Genomic DNA, 25,654 nt, shown 5'->3' with positions numbered 1-25,654 from the left:
AATTTTAACATACTCAACCTGTTCCAGTTTATGTATATATACTAGTTCCGTATTTAGGGAGTAAAACCCTTCACGTTAAGAAACTCTTCATTCTTAGTTCACGAACTCAAGAAGAAATCTCAATCATTTCACCGCGCATTTGGTGTTAAAAGTCAGGGCTATTGTCTCGAATATGTTTACAGTTTAAAAAGTAAATGTGATTTAAATCTGTCAAAGCTAATTGTGAAGTACACATAAGTTCAGTCTATGACCCTTAAAGGACGAACCAATCAAATTTAAATCCTGGATCCGCTTCTGATTTCTTCCCGAGATAGAGCTCAGTCCACAAAGGTATCAGCTTGCTGAAAACTTCTTAGTTCTTCCTATGAACCCACCACTTCATCGCATTCTACACATCGTGTAGTCTCAGTACGCGCCATATTTACCTCTTCCTATTATTGTTTCCAGTGAAAACAATTCAGGGATAGTTTACCTAAGCACTACAATGCATAAGAGGTAAACAGCACAAGTTACCAGTTAGACGCAGAGATTTGATCCGATGAGGAGACTGGAGAAACTGCACTCGGCTATACGCTCACAGCTCTTTTGACTGCTTCTGTGATAATTTGTATATCCGGAATGCTGCAAAGCACATTGTGGCATTACCAATTACTGTCAAAGCTGCTTGGAGAGCCACTACTACCTGAAAATTCATGCACGAAACGTAAGTGATATCTCCATAACAGAAAAAATGTTCTGCTTTACCCAAGATTTTAAGCCTAAATATTATCGACAGCCTATAAGCAGAGGCCCAGTGTAGAAGCTATGAGTTCAACTGAACCAATAGTTTTCGCTCATATCCTGTATTTTTGCCCATAAAATCATTAGATATGTAGAAATAATAAATTTTGAACCCATTAAATTAGATAAGATGTGGTAGAATTGCGAATCTGAAACCATTAAGTTTAAATCCCGGATCCGCCTCTGCCTACAAGTGAATGGGTTAGGAGAGATCAACAAACATCTTCCTTGGGAATCCATTAGAACATTAACCTGATCACCATTATTTGCTTCGCTATTTGTCCCTTACTCCCTTTTAATGTTAATTACATAGGGCTTAACATATTTTGTAAAGATTATTCACAAGAGAATATGAAGGGGCTTATATCTAAACCAGGCTGCGTATTAGGATAGTCAAACTGTCATATTATATACTCGGCTGAATGTCACTGCAATCATTATTCCAATAGAAGTTCATAATTTTCGTTCTAGGAAAAGAATTACATCTACTTACCTCAAGAGACTCCGAATTATAAAAGAAATGCCAAGTGCAAGCGCAGAGTGCTCCTCCGAGCAGGGGCACCTAAATTAAAAAGTCGTAATGAAGTCACTTATGAGCCAACAAGACGCGAGGATGGGGAAAAAACAAATGGAGATAAATGCAAAATGATCAAAGAGAATCATGAAGTGATAATTCAGCGCGACCAATTCACCAATTAAATAAGAAACATCATTTACGAGCCAACAACAACAATAACAAGGCCTCAGTCCCAAGCAAAGTTGGGTCGGTAATATGAATCTTCATTTCTTTCTTTAAGCTCAACTCATTATCATCATGCCAAAATAAAATAAGAGTAGTATTGAAAATAAGCTTTATATATATATATATATAATTGTAAATTTAAAGCCTATTCCTAACTCGTAAGTATCATTTACGAGCCAACAACTGCGCAAAAACAAAGGACGAAGATACTGAGATGGGAAGAAAGGAATACTGAGATAAATGCCAAATGATCGAAGAGAAACATGAAGTGATAACTCAGCATGACTAATCAAACAAAAAAATATCACTTTGTTGAGAAAATATATATTTTGACAACCCGAAAAACTCTCTTCTTGAATGACCTTTTTTTTGTCTTGTCATTGACTACATACTATTAAAAAGAAAATCAATAATAAAAATCAACAAAATTTAGACATTTGAACTGTGTTGCCCATGTTTATGGGAAAGGTAAGAAAATGAAAAAGGAAACCTAAAGTGCGAAAAGTTATAAACTCCATGGATAGCTGCCAACTATATGAATCACATGTACATGTTTTCTGCCACCGCTCCCTATGAAGCATTTCACGGATGGAGAGCAATGTCACTAAGGTCGGCCAAAATCCACAAGTTTAAATTTGTATCTTGGTTGACAGACCTGTTTGGAATTGAGGAATAGTTGTTATTGTTGCTTTGGGCTGATGATAATATTGGAAAATATAATAAAATAAAGAAAAAAAGACTTCATAAACACCCGTACTTCTCCCTCAAAGAGTCATCCATGAATCAATCAGAACACTACTATCCTCCGCAAGGTTTGGGATCGGTGGAATTGAGGAAATGGATTGGTGGGAGATAATCGGAATCATCAAAGAATGATAATTTGACTGCAATAAGGGGCGACATTAAACATATTCATTTCAGCCTCTTATTGTTTGTGTTTATTACTCTTTGGTAATAAAATGCTGATCGGCTAATTGATTAAACTCAACCACAATCCACAAAGAGAAAATTAAAGAAAAGAAGTTTAAAGGCCTAAAGCATCTTAGCACGGTCATACTATAACAAGTGAAAAGAGTTTACATATGAATATAAATAAGAGAACACAATTTTTTAATTAATAGGAAAGACAGTTCTGGCGTAACGAGTAAAGTTGCTGCCATGTGACCAGGAGGTCACGGTTCGAACCGTGGAAACAGCCTCTAGCAGAAATGTAGGGTAAGGCCGTGTACAATAGACCCTTGTGGTCCGGCCCTTCCCTAGACCCCGCGCATAGCGGGAGCTTAGTGCACCGAACTGGCCTTTAACGGTTCTGTGTTTCCAGAAGAACACTATTTAATCATAACAGGCATTTCTATTGCACCACATATAGGCCCTGATCAGATGTTCTGCGACTCTTATATTACAGCAAGGAGTGCAATGTCGCAAAGCTTTGCATGTAGTTCTGCTTTGACTCACTCTACATAGTTTACATATGAATATGCCCAACTTATTTTTTTTCAAGTTCTATATAGTACATAGCATGAAAATTCTTGTCTTTTGAGCAACAAAAATATTTCAAAGACTGTTCTTGCTGGAGTACTTTGAGTTCAACTGCCTATTTACGACGCCAAGTCTACTAAACTACCATCTCATTTAACAACAGTTGAAACAAAGATTGAGAAGGGCCAAAATAGCATGCATCATCAACCAAACAGAAATTTGACACGCAATGTGATAAGTCATTTTCAAAAAGTATTTACAGTTAATGTGAAGCTCGTTGACATAAAGCAGATTCAATATTGCAGGCATAAAGAACAGAACTTGAGCAAATTAAACAAACAAGAATGAGCAAGATTACTTACCATAGCCCAGGAGAGTCCCTTCCAAGATTCATACCCTGATTTCTCCCCGTATTGCCAAACCAGAGCCATAGCAGTTACCCTTTTGTACAAAGTAAATAATCAGTCATTTCATTTAGCACAAAAGAAAAAAGAACATATGAACAGATCAACCCGCCAACCCCATACTGCGAGGAAGTGCATTGCACATTATAATACTCCTCCTATCCCAATTACCGCAATTTTCAAGAATTCAAATTCATTATATTATTCAAATTTATATATGATGTTATATTTTAAAAGGGAAGTCCGATGCATGAAGCATCCTGCGTTTACGCAGGTCCAGGAAAGGGCCGCACCTCAAGGGGGTGTGATGTAGGCAGCCTACCCCCAATGCAAACATCATTGGCCAATTCCATGGCTCGAACGCGTAACCTATAGGTCACACGGAGACCTATTTAATGTAATATTTTACTATCTATTAAACTAATCTTTAAACTATTACTTATTATATTCTTTAACTAGCACTAATAGGAAAAGGGTAGAAATTATCCCTCTTTTATACAAATATCTTAACTTTACTCTTTGTTATACTTTGAGATCATTCATACCTCGTTAGCGAACTATCTTGTACTTGCCCTTGACCCTAACAGAGCTAAGTGTAACGGAGAATAATTATAAACAACAGTCGGAAGTAGAGGAGTAAATTAAACACTTTTCCCCAAGTATTTTCAGACACTAAATTCACTAACTCATGTGGGAGCTTCTTTAAAGTCAAGGGCAAACATGAGGCGATTTACTAATGTCAAGAGTACGACGACCCCAAAGTATAATGGAGGTTAAAATTAAGATATTCAAATAGTAGACGGGTAAATTTGGACATTTTACCTATAATATTAATCGGGGGCGAATCCATAGCATATGTTACAGCGTATTCTGAACCCCGTAGCTTTAGCTCAAACCTTGTACAGGCGTTTAAATACTTACTAAAAGAGCAGCCCGGTGCACTAAGCTACAGCCTTACCCTGTATTTTTGCAAGAGATTATTTTCACGGGTCGAACACGTGACCTCCTGATCACATGACAACAACTTTACCAGTTATGCCATGGCTCCATTTCCTTTTAAATACTTACTAAATTAGTAAAATAATAGATTTCGGACCAATAAATTAAATGAATGGTGATAGAATCTCAAACGCATAGAGTCCAAATCTCGATCCGCCTCTAATAATATATGGATCAAATTAAAATCATAAACTCCTTTTCAGACAAATATCAACAACAACAACAACGCAGTGAAATCACACGCGTGTAGTATGGAGAGGATAGTGTGTACGCAGACGGGGTCTGGAGAGATAGTGTGTACGGAGAACTTAGCCGTACCTGCAAGATGGAGAGCTTGTTTCCGAAAGACCCTCGGCTCAAGACCCTCGGCTCAAGAGATATGAAAGGAACAGTAAAAAAAACAAACAATATCCACAAATAGGGCCAGAAAGATAAATATAATCACATAAAATGAAAAAGAGAAATTACCACTCAACAACACTAGAAACATGACTAGCCCAAGTGTGTAATGAGAGAGCATTTGAGGGTTCATTAAATTGGAATGAAGAACCCATTAAAGCTAATTCAGAACCAGAGGCAGGTCCCACATTTAACACTGTAAAAGCAAGTCCAGTGACACCCAAAACAATGGCAGCATTATATTTCAAGTTCTGAGATGGAATACTGATAATGGGTGCTGGGAATTGGGCTCTTTTTCTTGAAAAGAATAGAAAGTTTGGAGCTTTAGTTGATAAGGTCAATTGGGTTTGTTTTTGTTTTGGAAGAAGGTGTAGTTTTGAGAGAGATAATGAGGTTGCAACTGCCATTGTTGTTTGTTTGAGGACTACGAAGTGGAGTGTTGGATTTTGAGTAAAGATGTTTTAGATAAGAGATAAAATGACAAAAATGTCCTTTATGACTTATGAGTAAGCATTTAAAAAAAATTAAATTGATGAGTAGTCGACTAAAAATTAAAAATTAAAAAAAAACATAAATACAGTATGCAGTAGTAGAATATTTTTGGACCACATAAATTGTAATTAGGATTACTGATTTAAATTTGGCGTAATCTGTTAAAAGCTACCCAATTCCTTTATCCATCTATTAAACTATTATCATGTTACACATCTACCTTTTTTTGTATTTTTTTTTAAAATCACATAAATATTATATTAAAAATTATGTTTGATTTATAAAGTAAGAGTTTACGCACCAGACAGTCTGGTTAACTAGACAAAACTAGAGGAGATCATGTCATACAATTCGTGTGTAAGAGGAATCTACTAGTTTTAACATTCGTGTGTTGCATGTATACTATTTTTTATAAGTAATTTTTTTTAAAATCACATACATAAATTAAAAATTATATTTGAATTATAAAATAAGAGTTTAAACACCGAACAATCCGGTTAACCATACAAAACTAGAAGACATTGTGTCATACAAGAAAGAAGGGGTGGTATGTGGGCCGGCCCCGGTCCAAAGTGGACTTCGCGGGCCCGGTCCTAAGCGGTCCCGGGCTTCCTGGGCTTCTTGTTGGAACCGGTCCGGGACCACGAATTAACGGTCTCGTGTTAAATGAGCCGGTCTCGGGCCTAAGTGGGCCCAAGGGATACTTTCTATTTTTTAAATTATTTTTATACAAGTTAGAGAAAAAAATGATAATAAAAATATCTAAGGCAATTCCTAGTAAATTATATTATAGAATTGTCACCTAAATTTTTTAATTCAAATTTAAAGACAAAAATATTGTAAAGAGATATTCAAAGCAATGCGTTATAATATATATACTATACTATACTATATATACATCTTAAGATATATAAGCTATATTCGATTTACTATATATACATCTTAAGATTTATACATTAATATTCGATTTATATACTATATATACATCTTAAGATATATATATATATATATATATATATATATATATATAAGATATATATCTATCTATATATATATATATACATCTTACTATATTAAGATGTATATATAGTATATCGTAAGATGTATACTATCGAATATGGCTTATATACTATGTATATAGTAAGATGTATATATATACTATACTATATACTATACTATATATATATATATATATATATATATATTTAGTATAGTATAGTATATACTATATTATACTATATGTATAGCTTAAGGTATATAAAAAGACAAAAATATTGTAAAGAGATATTCAAAACAATGCGTTATATTTTTATTATAGCATTAAAAAATCATGGCAATATCTTTCTTAGTCTTCCTCCCCCCTATGGAATGGGCACAACAAGGTGCTAATACCACAATTGAGAAGAAAAAGTAACTAATCAAGATGTGCCAAAATACAAGTTACATATTAATTTACATGGTATCTCTTACAAAATTCATAAATCCTTCAAGGTCCGGAGGAATTTCCGTTGGTGGTGGCGGAAATGAAGCTTGGTCATCACTGCTTCCAGGCGAAGCATCATCCTCCGCAAGTTCAGCTAGCATTTCTTCATAAGCTTCGTCTACCTCTGGTTGTGATTCAGCAAGTCCAAAATTTCTTCTTTCAGAACGGATCCAATCTCTGAAAAGTACTGATTTTTCTAAGCTCTCCCTCATAGACGCTCTATAATCACCGAGTTGAAATCTTGCTTGACTAAAAGCGCTCTCTGATGCCACTGTTGAAGCTTGAATAGTTAAAATGTCTCGGGCCATCCTTGAAAGAATCGGAAAGTGTTTTTCTTTGTCCTTCCACCATTCCAAAATATTAAATGAGCCGTCGGGATTCACTTCCTCAATTCCCTGTGACAAATAAACTTCAAACTCATTTAGTTGTGAAAAATCACTAGTACTAGAACCTTGAGAACCCCTGAACCCTGCCCAAGCACTAAGTGCTCTTACTTCCGCAGTTCTTTTAGATGATTGAGAACTAGAAGAAGAAAGAGTTGAAACATTTGGTCTAGCATGATCTAATGCAACTTGATAAGCATTATAAATAGTTTGAACATTTATTTTAATTGAGGCTACTACGTCCGCAAGTTTAGACAACTCCTCATCTTCAAGTGCTAAACCATTATAAATAGTTTCATACCAAAATTGAGGGACCTCCTAATTTCATAGTAGGATTTAACAATGCAGCAACACCATAAATAGGGGGAATAGGAAAAAAATATTTTAAATTTTTTTTTCTCATGGAATCAATAGCAAGTTGATAAATTTCCCCACCCTCTGAAAAATGATCAAACAAATTTGCAAGTTCTGCAATATAAACTAAACAGTTAGAAATAGTAGGATAATATTGCCCAGAAAATTTATTTATAGCAATATGAAATTTTTCTAAAAAATCTACAAGCATTTTAATATTAGCCCAATCAGCATTTGTAAGGTGCTCATCATCATCACTTACATGAGCATTAAACGTTGAGTTTATGGAGTTTCTATATTCATATGCAACAACTAAACTTTCATACATGTAATTCCATCTAGTTGGACAAAGTTTAAGAACCTTTCTTTCTCTTAGGCCAAATTCATCGCATCTTTTAAAATATTCTCTAAGTCTACTACGATTTGAATAAAAAAGCCAATTAAGAACCATTTTAACCTTTTCAATTTCAACATTTAAAATTCGCATACCATCACCCACAATTAAATAGTAAATATGACAAATATATCTAACATGAAAAATGTTACTAAATGCAGGATTTAGTGTAGTGGTAAGCAAGGCTACAACATTTGTGTTACTAGTAGCATTATCCATTGAAACTGACATTATTTTATCACTAATGCAAAAATATCTACGAATATCCGTAATCGTGCTAGAAATAAACTGTCTTGTGTGGCGTGAATTAATAATTCTATAAGCAATAATGCGCTTTTGCATTATCCAATCCTCATCAATCCAATGACTGGTAACAATAAGGTAATCACAGTCATTACCACTTCTACCAATATCAGTTGTAATAGCAACACAACAATTTATATGAGTAAATACATAGCGCAAATATTGTTCATATTCATGTTTATATTTATAAAATCACTCTTTACGGTTGTGCGAGGAAAACCTTTATAAGTAGGATTATAAAATTTTCTAATATAATGCACAAAGTGAGGGTTAGAAGGAAAACTATAAGGTAAGCACATAACAGTAACCATTTTTGCCAATTCTTTCCGATCTTTTTTTGGATCATAATATAAAATATCACCGGTAGCAGTGTTAATTTCCGATTGAAATTGATTTGACCTGGTACTATGGTCAGCCTGACTAGGTGCACTTGTCCCCTCGGCCAAAGCTTTCATACGAAAATATCTAGCTTTATCTTGAGGGTGTAGCAATATGTGTCTAGTCAAACTTTCCGTCCCCCCCGACTTCCAACATATTTAAAAACTAACTCTTTGCCACAAGTTTTACACTTAGCCCTATTTTTTCTCTTAGTTGAGTAAAAAATGGCCAAACAAGAGATGTTTCTGCCCGTTTAGAAGGTTGTCTAGAAAAAGTAGGGGCAATAACAGGAGGGTCAGACGGGGGATCATTTGGATTATTATTAATTGGGTTAACTTCAGAAGCAGGACTAGTGGGTGTATCGTCATCCGGTTGCATTTCATCAAAATCTATTTCTTCATCATCATTTTCATCAATAGTTGGATTACCATAACGAGCATTCATATATTCATGGTTTAATTGTTCACCAGGTGCAATATTATGGAAAAATTGACTCTCGATAAATTGTAATAAACTATTATCACTATCAAGAATATGAGGTGTAGGACGGGTAACAGGTTTCGGCCGGGGAGCCGGGGGAAGCGGAGGAGGAACAGATTGGCCACTAGATTCACCACTCTTGGATTTTCCCTTATTTTTACTAAATATTTTTTTAGGGAATAAGCTATCTTAATTAATCAAGCAAAGTAAAAAATACAAATAAAACTATAATATTAAAACTTAAGAGTTGGAACGAGTTTACCGAATTGACGAACTTGTTGAAAAATAATTATCGTTGAAGACTTCAATTCACCAACTTCACAATTTTGCACAAATTGTAACAACTAAGTAAGCAATTATAGAAGAATATTAGAGAGAGATTGATGATTTTGTGAGAAAAATGAAAGAATGATGGGGTATTTATAGTTAAAATAAGGAAAAAGTGTAATTATAAAAAGTTTGGGGTTAAAACAAAATTTGGGGGGTTAAATGGCTATTTTGCAAATAGCCAACGACTATTTTGGCAGACCAAACAGCTAGTTTTTAAATGGTCCACCGCCCATGTGGGCTTGCGGTCCCGGTCCTAACCGGCCCACATGTCACCCTTACAAGAAAGGAAAGACTCGGGAATCCCCAAATGTCTATTACCGGAAAGCCTACAAAACTAAGAAGGGAAAGAGGAAAAGGAACTTCTACGTGTTAGATTGTTCGTGTATACAGGGAAAAAATCCTATTTAAAATGGATGGTGTGAATTTGTCAAATGCTCGACAAGCCGCTATATTAAGCGACAGTCAAATAACAAAGATGTCACAATCTGAATCAACAATAACAAAAAACTCAGTATAATCTTACAAGTAGAGTCTGAAGAGCATAGTGTGTAAGCAGACCTATCTAAATCACAATACCGCAAATTGAAGCTTAAAACTTCTATGAATGTGAGCTCAGTATGCTTATGAATCCCTTAATAATACAGGGCATTTGTCCAAAAAGTAATACTGGGCAATTGAAATCTTCAACACAGAGCCTTTTGGGCAACACATTTCTTGAAAAATTACAGATGGAATGATGAGGAGAAAAAACACACTCCACATAAAATTTTGGTGATATGATACCATCTTTTAATTGTAAGGTTCTTGACACTACAAGAACTTCCACGACGGAGATTTTTTCAAGATCTCTTTTTTCTCTTTTATTCTGATAACCGAGAAATCCCCTAAGGTCAGCTGGTGCACGGTTCGAACTTGGTGGATAATCTGTTTAAGATCACTTTTAGAAGTATAATATCTTATATCACCCAATAACAGTTTCTTTCTTCTTAGCCCACAGCATTACTAGAGAGAAGCCCATTAATGACATGATCACAACCTGCAAAAAGGGTACAAATCAGACGTTCTAAGAAACACAACAACAACAAACCCAATATAATCCCACGAGTGGGGTCTGGGGAGAGTAGTGTGTACGTAGACCTTATCCCTACCTTAAGGGTAGAAAGACTGTTTCCGATAGACCCCCGCTCAAGGAAAGAAAAAAAGAAGAGATGTTCTAAGAAATGACTAGAAGTATTCAGAACAAGCTAAGGAAAAGTGAGCATACGTTAAAACTACAAGCTTCAACCTTTTGTCACTAATGTTCACCAAATAATTAATGCAGTGGAGAGTTAAACTAAGGACTTTAACTTCTATACACTGATAGTGTAAAGAATTTATACGTTATTAGTGCATTTTACCTGTTAAAGCAAGTAACCTGTCTTATTTACCAGATTACTAATTGCATCTACTAAGGACGTTTACTTGCTGTTATCTGATAATCCTAATATCACATAAATAGATGTACCGGTGTCCCTTCAACCTAAAACTAAACATCATAGAAATGAGCCACCTCTTTCATAAAAATGACCCAATTCAGAATTGTATAAACCATGGGGTGGACCTAGTGTTTGAGTAGTGGGTTCGTTACATATATATATATATATATATATATATATATATATACTGGAAGTTCATTAGAGTTGATGTATATTAAGAGAACCGAACCCAGTATTTCGAGAGACGAATGGATGCATTGGCATTTGCTCCTCAAGTTACATCCTATATCCGCCTCTGGTATCAGTACTTGTATCATAATTAAGATGTAAAGATATAAAGCTAATCCTTCGAGGCAATTTTGAGTAATTAGAACTTTGATTAGAGAGCTTAGGCCAAAGACTATAATTTCACTACTACCAAATCAACTCTCCTTTTTATCTTCTACAATACGGAAGTTCATATAATCGATAGTGTACTTACTGATATAGCTGGAGGGACACCAACAAGAGGATCTTGGAAAAACTTATTTGCAAGAGCAAGGGCAAGAAGGCTGCTCTGCATGCCTGCAAACGAGACGTAGAATGACAACATAAATCAAGATCCAATAAGTGAAGGTTGATAATATTAGGTAAGCTTTCAAACCTGTTTCATATGACAGCGTTCTTTGTAGAGGTTTGACGTCTGGTGCTTTGTGGAATGCTATGCCGGAAAGTAAATAACCTAAGATGAACGCCGACAAATGAAATGCAATCATAAGCAACAAAACAGACATTCCAGATGGGGATACGAGAGACTCTATGTTAATAGCAAGCGGAGCTCCAACACAAAGAGCAGTCACAAAAACTGATAGTGGAGGCAACAGCGGCCGAATTGCATTACAAATCTGCGGAAAGAATCTGTTGAAGCGAAACCAAAAGTCATAAGAGTGAAGTTCGGATTGTAGAAGGATACACATAATGAGTATTCACAACATCATTACCTATTCAGAAGCAGTCCACCAGCAACAGGTGCAACGACAATCTGCAGTATGTTGGAAACCATTCCCTTAACATCCACAGGCAACTTTTTCCCGATAAGCAATAACGATAAAATAGGGGTGACAAAAACAGCAGTAGCTGTTGATAATGATGTCATCACTATACTAAGAGGGGCCATTTGTGGATCAGTTAGAAAAGTAGCGTAATTTGACAGCTGTGCTCCGCTAACACATGAGGTCAACATAATCCCTGCAGCTGTGATACACAGCTCACAGAACTTTAGTCAACATTGAACATGCTATTTTCTTTCCCGGTAAAGTAATCAGAGATTTTACCTAAGGAAGTTGGAAGACCAAATACGGTCATTGCAAGTGTGCCGAAAAGATACCCGAGCAGGGGCTTCACAGCAAATTGACCAATATAACCAGCAAAAATTGCAGCTGGTTTCTTGAAAGCTTCAAGAAAGTCCTTTTCACTTGAGTTGACTCCAACTGCAAACATTAAAAACCCCAATGCAGGAGAATAGTACCTAGAAACGGTAAACGACATGGTAACTATGAGGTTAAAAGATGAGGTTAAAAAAACTAAGCAATTTGGACTCTTTGGTTTACGCTCTGCAACTTTTCGTCTCATAATACGGCTCTCTAGCTTTCCTAGCTAGACAATGTGAGAGTGCAATATTGAAAGACGAACTTTTTCCAGCATTCAAGTCTATACCTCCATCCTTTTCTAGAGGTGTTAAATGGGTACAAAATTAGATATTTTCATGGAAAACTTTCAACATGATTCTCATGTAAGATGGTATTACTCTCACCTCTCGCGCAGGTCTCTACCTCACCTCTTGTTACAACTAATGGTAATTGGCCAGACATAGAAGTCTCAATATACATTTATGAGGATAAGTCAAATTATATGATCAGCCAATGAGATGTTCACCAAGCGTTATAAAGATTTTCTTTTTCGTCAAGAATGCCGTTAATTATTTGAACAGGCAAAATTTATATAAGTTTCTTCCTGCAACCTTGTCTTTAATACATGGAAGGCACTTGTTTTCAGCGAGGCTTAAAGTAGATAACATGAGAGACTTGTGGATAGAACAAAATCATTTAGAAAATTGGCATCGATCGAATGATATACAAACCTGTTGGTAAACCACGTAAAAGAAGGTGGATATATAAGAGCCAAAATTGTGCTACCAAGAACCACGTGGGGCAGAAAAGAGTTTGCTCCCTTCAAAATTGTCAAAAGAGTGTTCTCTTTTTGTTTCAGATTCTGAAATAGCACAAATTCTATTGTTAAAGATAGTCAAATCCCACAATTCAGAGGTGGGCTTCGAAACATCCAAGAAAACAACTTAAACCCTTCTTTACCCTATTATGTTTTTCTTTTCCTTTTCTAAAATATGGGGACACGCAAATTAGGTTTAAGAACAAAGATGTGAGGTATTCAGACCTTTTAGCTTCACAGGTTCAAGAGAAAGAAGCGTTAGAGAAGAGAAGTACTGAAACAATCCAAACCTTCACTTTCTATAGTAATAAGAGATAGTACATCAGCTTAATGGAAAATGAAGTGGCTAAAGGAGCAAGAAATTTTGCTTTCTAAATCAAATGCTTCTCATATTTGGGACTTTATACACATAAATAGAGAATATTACCGATCAAGCTCAGATTTCAAAGAAACAATGTTATTCACACCCGTACCCAAAAAAGGTTTTTGCCAATAAATTACAAGTCTCTAATTGCTCTATTCCACATACAAATACAAGTCAAAGCCAGAAACATACAATTGAACTTTGAGTAGAAAGATTGAAAAGTTCAAAAGGAAAACCTCAAGTGATTCAGAGTCACTAGGCCCAAGCGAATCAGAGAACTTTTCTGAGATACATCTACTAATTAACAGTCTTGAATTACCACCTATACAAAAAGATCACATTTATAAGTAAGGAGTACATCAAAAAGAGCTAATTCCAAGATCACTATAATAGTAAAGTCAGAAAACTATTTTTTTGTAGCAATGTATCAGTAAAGTAACTAAATTTTACCCAATACAATTTTATGACTTTACTATAGCTTTATAACGGTAAAGTTACCTCCGTGTGACCTATAGGTTACGGGTTCGAACCGTGGAATCAACTACTGATACTTGCAACAGCCTAGGCTGCCTACATCATTACCCCTTGGGGTGCGGCCCTTCCCCGGACCCTTTTACCGTAGTTTAGTGACCATACATGAAATTAACCTCATTATTAACTAAACTTGAGAAGCAAAAAAGATTCAAACTTTAAGCAAAGTACACTACAATTGGATACAAAAACACTTGCCAATGTGGATTGCGTAGTTGATCAAAACCCCTTTAAACGTACCCCTTCAAGAACACCGGTATAAGTTACACCAATTCATCAAAAGGGACTGTAGAAATACACTTGATACTGAAAAAAGATCATAAAAATCTGTTTCTTTGTTTTTAAATCAATCGTATCCTTCAAGAATCCAAGTACAAATTGAACTAATTCATCAAAAAGGACAGTAGAAATACACTTGATACTGAAAAAAAGATCATAAAAATGTCTTCTTTTTTTCTACTTACAAGTCAAACAACAACAACAACAACAAACCCAGTGAAGTCCCAAAAGTGGGGGAAAAGGAAGCAATAATTTCTACTTACAGTATAATTGGATTAAATTCTTCAAAAGGGACGGTAGAAATAAACTAGATACTGATAAAAGATCATAAAAGTTTGTTCTTTTTTCTACTTACAAGTTACAAGTATAATTGGACTAATTCATAAAAAGGGCCAGTAGAATTATACTTGAGACTAAAAAAATAATCATAAAATCTCTTATTTTGTACTTGAATTAACAAACCTGAGTGGAAGCATTTCCATTTCTTGGGAAAAGAAACAAAAGGGTGTTGGTCAAAGCAAGGCAGAGATTTCTGATGCAGAATCTTGAAGCCTTGATGATACTGCTGCTGCTGCTGAAGAAGAAATTTACTATTGAGACTCATTTTTCTTTTTAATCTTAATTTTCAGACAAAGTAAAGCGAATTTTTGTACAGTTTTTGGTGTCTAATTATATGATTCAGTGACCCAATTTTAGAAATCAATGAGTTGATTACTAAAAATGGAAAGACTAGGGAGAATTCTTTTCTCTCCCTATTTAGGGACCAAAGCTCCTAGGCCCTAGCAACCTACACCAGAAAGCGGGCAACCGAAATCGGCGGGGAGATTTTGTTTTTTATTTCTCAGCCGGTGCTGTATTGATTATTTTTTAGGGATTTTTACACGGTCACATTAATTATTTACTTTTTTTTTTAGTTATATACATAGATTATACACTGATTATATACAATTATACATGCCTAATATATGAATTATATATTCACCGCTATTTTTACTTTAAGCGGTAGATTTGAGTTACATGGGTTTATAAATACTTGTAAAATCAAGACGAGAACACTTTATACGGTGCCTTTATATGATCTCTAATTAAACTATAATACGAGGATATAAAATCATATTGTTATAAATATATTATATTATGGAAATTTATTTAGTACTCTGTTGTAAATAAGTTTCTTGAAAAAGCTAATCTATATGAGACTCCGCTGTAAATATATTTATCTATTTAGTACTCTATTAGAAATAACTCCTCTTATCCCTTCGATACCTCATTATTGATAAATATCACCCCTGATAGAAGATTATTTATATCTGGTATAATGAGCTTATCCTTTCAGTACCCCGTTATGGATAAACATCACCTCCGGTAGAAGATTATCTATATCTGGTACAATGAGTTTATCCTTACAGTACCCCATTATGGATAAACATCACATCCGGTAGAAGATTATCTATACATGGTACAATGAGTTTATCCTTTCGGTACCCCATTATGGATAACATTACTCCCGATAGAAGATTATCTAATATCTGGTACAATGAGTTTATTCTTTTGATACTCTGTTATGGATAAACATTACCCTGGTAAAAGATTATCTATATCTGGTACAGTAGCAGTTTACACAACAGCTTGCACAAGCAACTTGCTTTCTTCTATAAATAGAGAAGATTTCAGTTCATTATGTACATAAGTTTGAAGTTTGAATAATATATCAGTTTCTCTCTATACTTGTCTTTACTTTACAATCTTTATTTTATAATACGTTACCAGCACGAGACTCTGTCATCTCGAGCAAATACTTTGAAAGTATCAGAGGTACGAACTTTCTTTTTCTAAATGATGTCAAATCTTTCTAAACTTGAATTTATAGCCCTGGATATAACGGGCAAAAGCTACATTTTTTATGCTGAAATTCATCTTGATGTGATGGGTCTGGCAGACACCATCAAGGACAAAAATCAAGCATCAAACCAAGATCGTGCCAAAGCAATGATATTCCTATGCCATCACCTTGATGAAGGCTTGAAAATGGAATATCTCACTATTCCAGTCATAGTGTGGAATAACTTGAAAGATAGATATGACCACCTGGAGATGGTCGTTCTTCCACATGCACGTTATGATTTGACTCATATAAGGCTACAAGATTTTAAATCTATCAGTGAGTATAATTCTGCTATGTTCAGAATTATTTCCCAATTGAAATTATGTGGTGATAATATTACTGATCATGATATGTTGGAGAAAACTTTCACCATTTTTCATGCCTTGAATATGCTGCTGCAGTAGCAATATCGAGATATGAGATTCAAAAAGTATTATTAACCTATCTCACATCTTCTTGTAGCCGAGAAACATAATAGGTTATTAATGAAAAATTATGAAAGCCAACCTACTGCTTCTTGTCCATTCTTTGAAGTGAATGAGACGAACTTCCACCAAGTTAAGCATGGAAGAGGACGTGGCCCCAGTCGTGGTCATGGGCGTGGTCGGGGAAGAAACACAATCATGGTAATAATAATGCACTAAATAACCCTCCTCACCACCATCAGTGGAAAAGGAAAGAACGAAAGCATGAAGCGGTGTAAGCAGCAAAGACAAAAAATGCATGTTATAGATGTGGAGGAAATGGGCATTGGTCAGGTACATGTCATATGCCAAAGCACCTGGTTGAGTTGTATCAAGCCTCCCTGAAGAAGACAGAGAAAAATGCTAAAGAAAATTTTATTTCTGATGATAATTTAAACTTCATGCATTTGGATGTAGCTAATTACTTTGCACTCCCGGAAGAAGAAACAATTCATGTGATCGGTGATGAATCCGTAGAAATGTAAATATTTTTATTTTTATTTTTTGTCGTAGATAATATGGTTATGTAATTGTTGTACATAAATAAAAGTTATGCTTTGACAATGATATTTACTATCATATTTATTTTGTTTGTTATTTTAAAAAATATGGATAATCCTCAAATTATGTTTGGATCAAAGATCAATCATGAAGATATTTGTGTAATTGATAGTGGAAAAACTCATGCTATATTTGTTTGCCCGTAAAATGATACAGCTGAATTTGTTCGTAATTTTTAGACAGATGAATCAATTTGATCCAAAGATAATGAATTAATCGATTAGATGTAAGATACTTGGCTCAAAATGTAGATGAAATGATGTTGTGTGGAATTTAGTCAATATATTCCAGAAAAACTGTGCCTTACAATGATAGTTGAGCCTATTATTTATAGTTTAGTGGGCGTATTGGTCGGGCCCACCACTAATGACAATTATTGGAGTATGATAATGGAAACCTAATGGTAAACATAAATGCTCAGATTTTTTTAATAAGTTGTTACTCTTTAATGCTGTGAAATATTCTTTATTAAATGTCATCGGGCGTAGCATGCTTAATGCCCTTACGAACTTGCCTTTCTCGGTGACACACGAGGTAGTTGTGCCCGGTTTTCCATCCTCGCAGTTTTGATTCCACGTGTCCCCTTCTTAGGTGGCCACGAAGCATAACGTATTTACCCAATACAGATAGTCCCCCTGCTTTCCGGTGACACGACTTTGTGTTACGGGGAAGTTGGTGAGAATCCTCTTTTGGCGGGAATTACTAGAATCCCTTTTGTAGGGTACTGATGGTTGATTAGATGCCTGTCTCCCCGCATTTAATGCCTAGAACACGCTTCCTTTTATGATTAAGAACGCCTTCTGCTGTCGAGGTAACTAGAGCCAAGTATTTTAGCCGCCCAAAAATTTACCTATACGTATCAACTCCCTTTTCCTTCGTGTCTTACCAGTTGCTTTAACTTCCAACATGTATTCTTGCTCTTCATCTCTTCTCTAATTTTTTCCAAACACATAATTTCTTCTTCCCCTATTCTAATGGCTTCTTCATCTAAACGTTATGGTTCTTCGAAAAATAAGAACAAAAATAAAGATTTTACTCCTCCAACAGTAAGTTCCATAATCCCTAATAGGCTTAGTACTTTGAAGGATTTGGAAGAGAAATTTCCCAATGATAACCCTCGTACATGGGCGGTCAGTAGGTATCCATCTTCCATTCGTCCTTCCAGTATCACTACTGTGAAGGACGATTGTTTCTGCCCGAATTTGGAAGTCATCGCTCCCGACCTATCGGAGCGAGTGACTCTTCCCAGAGATGGTTTCACATATTTTTACACGTACCCTTTTACCTTGGGTATGTTCTCTTTGCGTGGGGAGCTTGATTCCGTGATAACGAAATTTTGCCTTCGCTACCAGGAATGTTTGGCACAAGTAAGCCCCTCCGTGTGGAGGACAGTTGCCTGCATTCAGCGCCTGTGATTTTAAACCAGAGAAGAGTTGACCCTGGCTCATATAATGAATCTGTACTCCCCCAAGATCTTCCGCGGGGGATGATAAATCTTTGCAAGCGTGGTCACCATGCTTTGATGTTACACCCTGTACGTTCCAAGGTGACGTATAATAAATATGAGACTTATTAATCATGATTTAAATGAGTTTAAAGTCATAATATGACTATATGTGATGTTTGGATAAAACACATAAAGTTTGGAAAAAATCGGAATAAAGTTGCGGAAAAACTAACAAGAATTTGCCTTATAACAGAGCCTTTTGATAAATACATTTATTATGCTATATGAGGTATTTTTCGGACATATTATATACCAAATTTAAGGTCTTGGAATGTAGTTTCCAACGCTCTTAACCGTTTATTTATATGACATCCGAATAAAAAGATATAAGCGTCGGAAGATGGGCGAATGAGACGGTGCCAAGCTAGCACCTTTTGACTTTTCAAAAGTTTGATAAATATGTTTTAACTCGTCTCTATATCTCTTCATTTTACTTAGAATATGACCAGAGGCACCATAAAAAAAATAGTCCTTGAGCTCTCTAATAGCTTCAAATAATACTAACATCCCGGGTATGAAATCGAGAAGCGATAACATTAGAAGATCCCTACGACGTAAGTATCACTATATCGCCTCTCTTTTTCTTTGTAGTTTGAGTTTTAAAATGTATTTAATAGTTAATAAAATTCCTAATCTCTGTATTTAAGCTTTAAAATATCAAGAAAAGTTGATAAATTTCCTAATAGTTAGACCTCACGGGACGGTGATCGGAAGCCGTGAGTTCGAGTTATTTGATTTATAATGGACTATTTTGTGGGCTGTTTTGTGTTGCTTTTGGGCTGTCTATTGTGCTTCTGATTTATGGAGTTTTGAAGGATAAACATGGCGTGGAGAAACGCCATACGTGGTAGGGTAATAGGTTGGTCGCTCGTCGTTGTAGTTGCAGGCTAATTGATAACTTGTTAATTGGGTGTATTATGGTACATTTGGGAGTTTTGTTGTATTGAAGGTCCCGGATTATAATTAAGTTGGTTTTGAGTTGTTGATTGTATTATATTTGTATCTCGCCTATAGTAGGCTTGAGGGAGCAGTAAAATCAGGGGAAATGCTCCCCGTTTTATTTTAGAATCGAGTTATCGTTTGAGATACGTAATATACTACCGCTATCTAAATTGTCCACGTATTTATTTGCTATAGGGTTGACGCGCTAGTTGTCATAAGCTTGTTGTTGATTTGCATTGACGACTTGAGGTATGTTAAGGCTATCCCTTCTTTCTTTTTGGCATGATCCAAATGATACAAACGAAACGAGCAAAATACACAACTTTCATAAATGACTCTATTCATAAAAATACTAGGGGTGTCTATATTCTTGATTCCCTATGTGAATTATTATTATATCCTCTATTCATGGGTCTCAGAAAAATACGTATTTGATAAAGTTTGTCCGTAAGGCATATTGATTTTATGATATTCGAGAAATCTTATTAACGTATTTCTTATGCATTTCATGCATTTATACATGTACAGTGACCCATGACTAGAAGGCGTTATATACACATATATTATATGTATATGGGATATGGGAAAAGGTTAAGGCGTTATATACGCACCACCACCTGATGAGCTGGTATACGTTAATGATTTGTCCACAGTGGCCGAGATGATATAATGGGATGCTCTTAGAGTCTTGATGATGCTATGTACACCTATACCTATGCATGCTACGACATTTACACGTACGCGCATGAGATTATAAATGTTTCAGGATTCACAAATTTATTTAGACTCACAGGTGTAATTCTTTACCCCATGTTTCATCTATGTCTTTTATGTACTGATTTTCATGCTTTACATACTCAGTACATTATTCGTACTGACGTCCCTTTTTGCCTGGGGATGATGCATTTCATGCCCGCAGGTGCAGGTAGACAGGTTGACGGTCCCCCTTCTTAGGATCCTTGATCAGCGAGTTGGTGTGCTCCATTTGATCCGGAGCTGCTTTGAGTTTTGGTACGATGTGTTTACATACATATATGGGTACGATGGGGCTCAGTCCCGTCCTTTATACAGTTGTACACTCTAATAGAGGTCTGTAGACAGTCATGTATAGTTAGATAGTATGTGGCCTTGTCGGCTAGTCCTACCGTATTCCATATATATATATATATATATATATATATATATATATGTCTTTTGGGCATGTTTTCTCACGTAGGTTGTTCATATGAATTAGTAGTTTATTTCTAGACTTTATGCATGACCTACACTTATTTCATATTTATATCTTAGACGATCGCTTAGGGTTGTTCGATAGGTAGAACTCGGGCACTCGTCACGGCCCATCGGTTTGGGTCGTGACAAAAGTGGTATCAGAGCAGTTATGTCCTAGGGTTGTCTACAGACTGTGTCTAGTAGAGTCTCGTTTATGGGTGTGTTGTGCACCACACTTATAAACATGAGGCTACAAGATATTTAGGATGGTTACTTTTCTTTCTTATCTTTGATCGTGCGATATAAGAATTCATTTTCCTAACAACATGTTATGTTTTCAGCGATGCCCAAGAAGGTTAATATCGCCCAGAAGGGCAAGTCCGTGGATGATGAGACTACAGGTAGAGTGCCACGAGTTACCAGGTCTCGGGGAGAGTCGCATAGTGAGACTCCATCTCAGACTTCACATACCCTGCCTTCTCCAGAGGAGACCCCAGCTCCTCATCCAGATGCACCGGGTCAGGAGATGAGAGATGTTATTCAGTTATTGACTCGATTAGTGGCCGCACAAGCTCGACGTCAGGAGGTTGGTATTGGTCATGCAGATAGGGCCATTAGTGCGAGGGTTCGTGATTTCATTAATTTGGACCCTCCGATATTCACTGGAGCAGATCCAAATGAGGACCCTCAGGTATTTATTGATAGGATGCAGAGGACTTTGAGGGTAATAAAGACCACTGCGACTGAGTCAGTTGAGCTATCTTCCTATAGACTTCGGGATATTGCAATTAATTGGTACGAGTCTTGGGAGTTGTCCAGAGGTGAGGATTCCCATCCAGCAGTATGGAAGGATTTTTACATAGGGTTTTCTTCATCATTATTTTCCACCAGAGCTTAGACGGGCTAGAGTTGATAGGTTCTTAACCCTTCGACATGGTAATATAAGTGTTCGGGAGTACAACCTTCAGTTTGATTCTTTCGCTAGGTATGCTCCCACTATTGTAGCTAAGATGGAGGATCAGGTTCACCGGTTCGTGATGGGGTTGGAGCCGCACCTGCTCAATGACTGTATGTCGGTCTCACTTCATCCATGCATTGGTATTTCTTGTATTCATGCATACACTCAGGGTGTAGATGAGCGTAAGCAGAAGTAGAGGGTCGATTGTGAGCGAGATCTTCAGATCCTTCTGGTGAGTTTCAAGGTGGTCAGAGACAGTAGTACCCGAGGTATCCAGCTCAGCCATCAACTAGTGCAACCCCTCAATTTTTTGGTAGTATATTTGATCGTTCAACATATTCAGGTCCTAGTCAGAGTTCCAGGGCCTCCCGTTCTCAGTATAGGGGTGAGTCAAGTCAGATGAGGCCACCCTTTTCATGATGTGCTCAGTCTGGTAAGCATCATATCGTGCAGTGCCTCGTGGGGCTGGGTGTTTATTATACTTGTGGTTATCCAGGCCACATTATGAGAGATTGTCCGACGAGAGGTGGTGCAGGTATAGTTCAGCCAGCAGGATCTATAGCTGGTTTGTCATCATTATGATGACCCCCTGGGCAAGGATCACAGGCACCAACCGATCGTGGTAGAGGCAGAAGTAGAGCATCTAGCTCGAGCGGTCCTCAGAACCACATTTATGCATTAGCGGGCCGGCAGGATCAGGAGTCGTCACCTGATGTTGTTACAAGTTTATTATCAGTCTCTTCATATGATGTATATGCATTGATTGATCCAGGTTCTACCTTATCGTATGTCACTCCGTTGGGTTTTAGCAAGTTTAGGATAGAACCTGAGTTGATTAAAACTTTTGAGGTGTCTACACCTGTTGGGGAACCAGTGATAGCTAAATGGATATATAGAGATTGTATAGTAGTTCTTAGTCGTTCTACAGTAGCGGACTTGATTGAGCTAGATATAGTAGAATTTGATGTTATAATGGGTATGGATTGGTTGGCTTCTTGTTATGCTAACGTTGATTCTAGATCAAAGATGGTTCGGTTCCAGTTTCCAGGGGAGCCAGTTCTAGAGTGGAAAGGTAATACTGCATCGCCGAGAGGTAGGTTTATTTCCTATCTCAAGGCAAGGAAGATAATCAGAAAGGCCTATATTTATCACTTAGTTCGGGTACATGATGTGAAAGTAGAGTCATCGACCCTTCAATCTATTCCGGTGGTTAATGAGTTTCCCAATGTTTTTCCCGATGAGCTTCCAGGCCTTCCGCCAGAGTGGGAGATTGAGTTTGCTATTGACACTTTACCAGATACTCAGCCAATATTTATTACTCCTTATAGAATGGAACCTGCAGAGCTGAGAGAGTTGAAAGAACAACTGAGGGATTTGCTTGAAAAAGGCTTTATCAGACCCAGTACATCACCGTGGGGAGCACATGTGTTATTTGTGAGAAATAAAGATGGTTCCTTGCGGATGTTATTGATTACAGACAGTTGAATAAGACGACGATCAAGAATAAGTACCCACTCCCGAGGATTGATGATTTATTTGATCAGTTGCAGGGTGCCAAGTGTTTCTCAAAGATAGACTTGAGGCCGGGGTACCATCAGGTAATGGTTAGATAAAATGATATTTCAAAGATAGCATTCAGGACCATATACGGACACTTTGAGTTTCGTGTTATGCCATTCGGTTTGACTAATGCCCCAACGGTATTCATGGACTTGATGAACTGTGTGTTCAGACCCTTTCTAGATCTGTTCGTGATTGTATTTATAGATGATATTTAGGTTTATTCTCGTTCAGAGGCTGAGCATGCAGATCATTTGCGTACTGTGCTCAGAGATCTACAAGAAAAGAAATTGTATGAAAAATTCTCTAAATGTGAATTTTGTAGCCTTCCTTGGTCATATTATTTCGGGTGAGGATATCCGAGTCGATACACAGAAGATTGAGGCAGTGAAGACTTGGCCTAGACCCATGACACCGACAAAGGTTCATAGCTTCCTGGGTTTGGCAGGTTATTACAGGAGATTTGTAGAGGGGTTTTCTTCCTTTTCAGCCCCATTGACAAATTTGACTCAGAAGGCAACCAAGTTTTAGTGAACTGATACTTGTGAGCGAAGTTTCCAGCCATTGAAGGACAGATTGACTTCAACACCGGTTCTGACACTTCCAGAAGGGACCGATGGTTATGCTATCTATTGTGATGCTTCGGGCGTTGGATTGGGTTGTGTATTGATGCAACATGGTAAGGCTATCGCTTATGCTTCTAGACAACTAAGAAACCACGAGAAGAATTACCCCACCCATGATTTAGAGTTAGCCGCAGTGATTCATGCACTAAAGATGTGGAGGCACTATTTGTATGGCATTCATGTTGATATCTATACGGACCATAAGAGCCTTCAGTATATATTCAAGAAAAATGAATTGAATTTACGTTAGAGGCGATGGTTGGAGCTACTAAAAGACTGTGATGTTGATATTTTATACCATCCAGTAAAGGAGAATGTAGTAGCCGACGCCCTCAACCGTAGATATATGGGTAGCTTTTCATATTTACAGCCAGAGAAGAGTGAGATAACTTATGAGATTCATAAGCTAGCTAATCTTGGAGTTCGGTTATTAGATTCAGGTCGTACCAGAGTTACTATTCAGGATACGACAACATCCTCTCTAGTAACTGAAGTGAAGGAACGCCAGTATGAAGATCCTGTGCTAGCTCACTATAGAGATACAACCCCTCAAAAGGAGAAGACACCATTGGAGATTACAAGAGATAGAGTCCTCAGATATCGAGGTCTATTATGTGTTCCTAATGTAGTAGGGTTGCGTCAACAAGTTATGGGAGAAGCTCACTATTCTCGTTATTCCATTCATCTAGGAGCGACGGAGATGTATCATGATATCAAGGGAATATACTGGTGGGACGGAATGAATAAGGATATAGTATAGTTTGTTGCTCAGTTCCTAAATTGTCAGTAGGTTAAGATTGAGCACCAGAAACCCGGTGGATTATTGCAGGCTATAGATATTTTGACTTGGAAACGGGAAGTGATTACATGGATTTCATCATAGGCTTACCTTGTACCCAGCGTAAGTTCGATTCTATATGGGTTATTATTAATAGACTTACAAAATAAGCCCATTTTCTGCCTCTCAGGACTATGTATTCAGTAGAGGATTATACAATGATTTACATTAAGGAGATAGTACGACTTCATGGTGATTTCCAACGTTCGCCAATTCAAGCCTAATCCTACCACGAGCCTCCAAATTACATTTCGGTTGCGCTCCTAAGTCGAAAATCACCTAACGAAGCTAATGGAACCATCATAATTCCAAATGCGAGGTCAAATGCTAAAGAGTCAAATTTTGGTCAACTCTTCCAATTTAAAGCTTCAACAATGAAATTCTTTCTTCCAATTCGATTCCAAAATACCTGCAACCCAAAACCGACGATTCACAACAGTCAAATTACATCATACGGAGCTACTTATGCCCTCAAATAACCGAGCGAAGTGCAAATGTTCAAATCGACCGGTCTGATCGTTACATCCTCCCCCACTTAAATATATGTTCGTCCTCGAACGTGCCCAGAGTTGTTCCAAAAGCCATTAAATCGCTGTGTAACTTCCCCATGCATATACGCGGGGTGATCCCACGTCACCCTATCCCATATAGGTCCGATAGCACAACATAACTGAAATTTCTCAATTCAACCTAGCCCACAAGCCTTTGAGTCAAATTTCGTATAAGATGAGAAGTTTGCATCTACGTACCGTATAAGTCTGAACAGTCTGTACCAAAAGCCGTAACCATAAGTCAAATACTCAAATTCAATACCGCATATACTAGATAGACAAGTTCATAGATTGAG

At 36.8% G+C, this 25,654-nt stretch overlaps 3 protein-coding genes across 4 annotated transcripts; 1 reads left to right on the top strand and 2 right to left on the bottom strand.

The window, feature by feature from the left end:
- Nucleotides 1-106: 106 nt before the first annotated feature.
- On the bottom strand, nt 107-5,243 carry LOC104114332 (uncharacterized). The gene is made up of 5 exons (XM_070191452.1): nt 4,873-5,243; nt 3,364-3,442; nt 1,274-1,342; nt 514-682; nt 107-431 (listed from the first exon to the last, which is right to left on the bottom strand). The coding sequence occupies exons 1-4, from the start codon at nt 5,208-5,210 to the stop codon at nt 575-577; spliced, it is 594 nt and encodes a 197-aa protein (XP_070047553.1). The 5' UTR covers nt 5,211-5,243; the 3' UTR covers nt 107-431; nt 514-574.
- A 4,633-nt stretch (nt 5,244-9,876) lies between these two features.
- On the bottom strand, nt 9,877-15,099 carry LOC104086052 (probable sodium/metabolite cotransporter BASS5, chloroplastic). Of its 2 annotated transcripts, none has more exons than XM_009590204.4 (8): nt 14,717-15,099; nt 13,681-13,766; nt 12,995-13,125; nt 12,189-12,382; nt 11,856-12,108; nt 11,519-11,772; nt 11,357-11,439; nt 9,877-10,436 (listed from the first exon to the last, which is right to left on the bottom strand). In XM_009590204.4, exons 1-8 carry the CDS (start codon nt 14,856-14,858, stop codon nt 10,362-10,364), a joined length of 1,218 nt encoding a protein of 405 aa, XP_009588499.1. In that variant the 5' UTR covers nt 14,859-15,099; the 3' UTR covers nt 9,877-10,361. The 2 variants fall into 2 exon arrangements, with proteins under 2 accessions (XP_009588499.1, XP_070047552.1); XM_070191451.1 differs by lacking the exon at nt 14,717-15,099 and adding an exon at nt 14,170-14,446.
- A 6,069-nt stretch (nt 15,100-21,168) lies between these two features.
- On the top strand, nt 21,169-24,729 carry LOC138902180 (uncharacterized). The gene is made up of 5 exons (XM_070190018.1): nt 21,169-21,450; nt 22,237-22,348; nt 22,556-22,759; nt 22,964-23,185; nt 24,275-24,729. Exons 1-5 carry the CDS (start codon nt 21,169-21,171, stop codon nt 24,727-24,729), a joined length of 1,275 nt encoding a protein of 424 aa, XP_070046119.1.
- The last annotated feature ends 925 nt before the right edge of the window (nt 24,730-25,654 follow it).

This window comes from Nicotiana tomentosiformis, chromosome 12 (assembly GCF_000390325.3).
Source record: "Nicotiana tomentosiformis chromosome 12, ASM39032v3, whole genome shotgun sequence".
Lineage (NCBI taxonomy): Eukaryota > Viridiplantae > Streptophyta > Magnoliopsida > Solanales > Solanaceae > Nicotiana > Nicotiana tomentosiformis.
The sequence above is the reverse complement of the archived record's forward strand: the minus strand, read 5'-3'. Positions and strand labels throughout refer to the sequence as shown.

Excerpts from the sequence above, each read along its gene's own strand:
- LOC104114332 (XM_070191452.1), bottom strand. The coding sequence starts at position 5,210 with ATGGCAGTTGCAACCTCATTATCTCTCTCAAAACTACACCTTCTTCCA. Across the intron at positions 3,443-4,872 it reads GTTTCTAGTGTTGTTGAGTG|GGTAACTGCTATGGCTCTGG; the intron begins GTAATTTCTCTT and ends TTTGTACAAAAG. Across the intron at positions 1,343-3,363 it reads AGGGACTCTCCTGGGCTATG|GTGCCCCTGCTCGGAGGAGC; the intron begins GTAAGTAATCTT and ends TTTTTAATTTAG.
- LOC104086052 (XM_009590204.4), bottom strand. The coding sequence starts at position 14,858 with ATGAGTCTCAATAGTAAATTTCTTCTTCAGCAGCAGCAGCAGTATCAT. Across the intron at positions 13,126-13,680 it reads GTGACTCTGAATCACTTGAG|AATCTGAAACAAAAAGAGAA; the intron begins GTTTTCCTTTTG and ends GTGCTATTTCAG. Across the intron at positions 10,437-11,356 it reads GTGTCCCTCCAGCTATATCA|GTTGTGATCATGTCATTAAT; the intron begins GTAAGTACACTA and ends CCCTTTTTGCAG.
- LOC138902180 (XM_070190018.1), top strand. The coding sequence starts at position 21,169 with ATGCCCAAGAAGGTTAATATCGCCCAGAAGGGCAAGTCCGTGGATGAT. Across the intron at positions 21,451-22,236 it reads ATAGGGCCATTAGTGCGAGG|TGCCTCGTGGGGCTGGGTGT; the intron begins GTTCGTGATTTC and ends CATATCGTGCAG. Across the intron at positions 23,186-24,274 it reads AAAAGGCTTTATCAGACCCA|TAAAGGAGAATGTAGTAGCC; the intron begins GTACATCACCGT and ends TATACCATCCAG.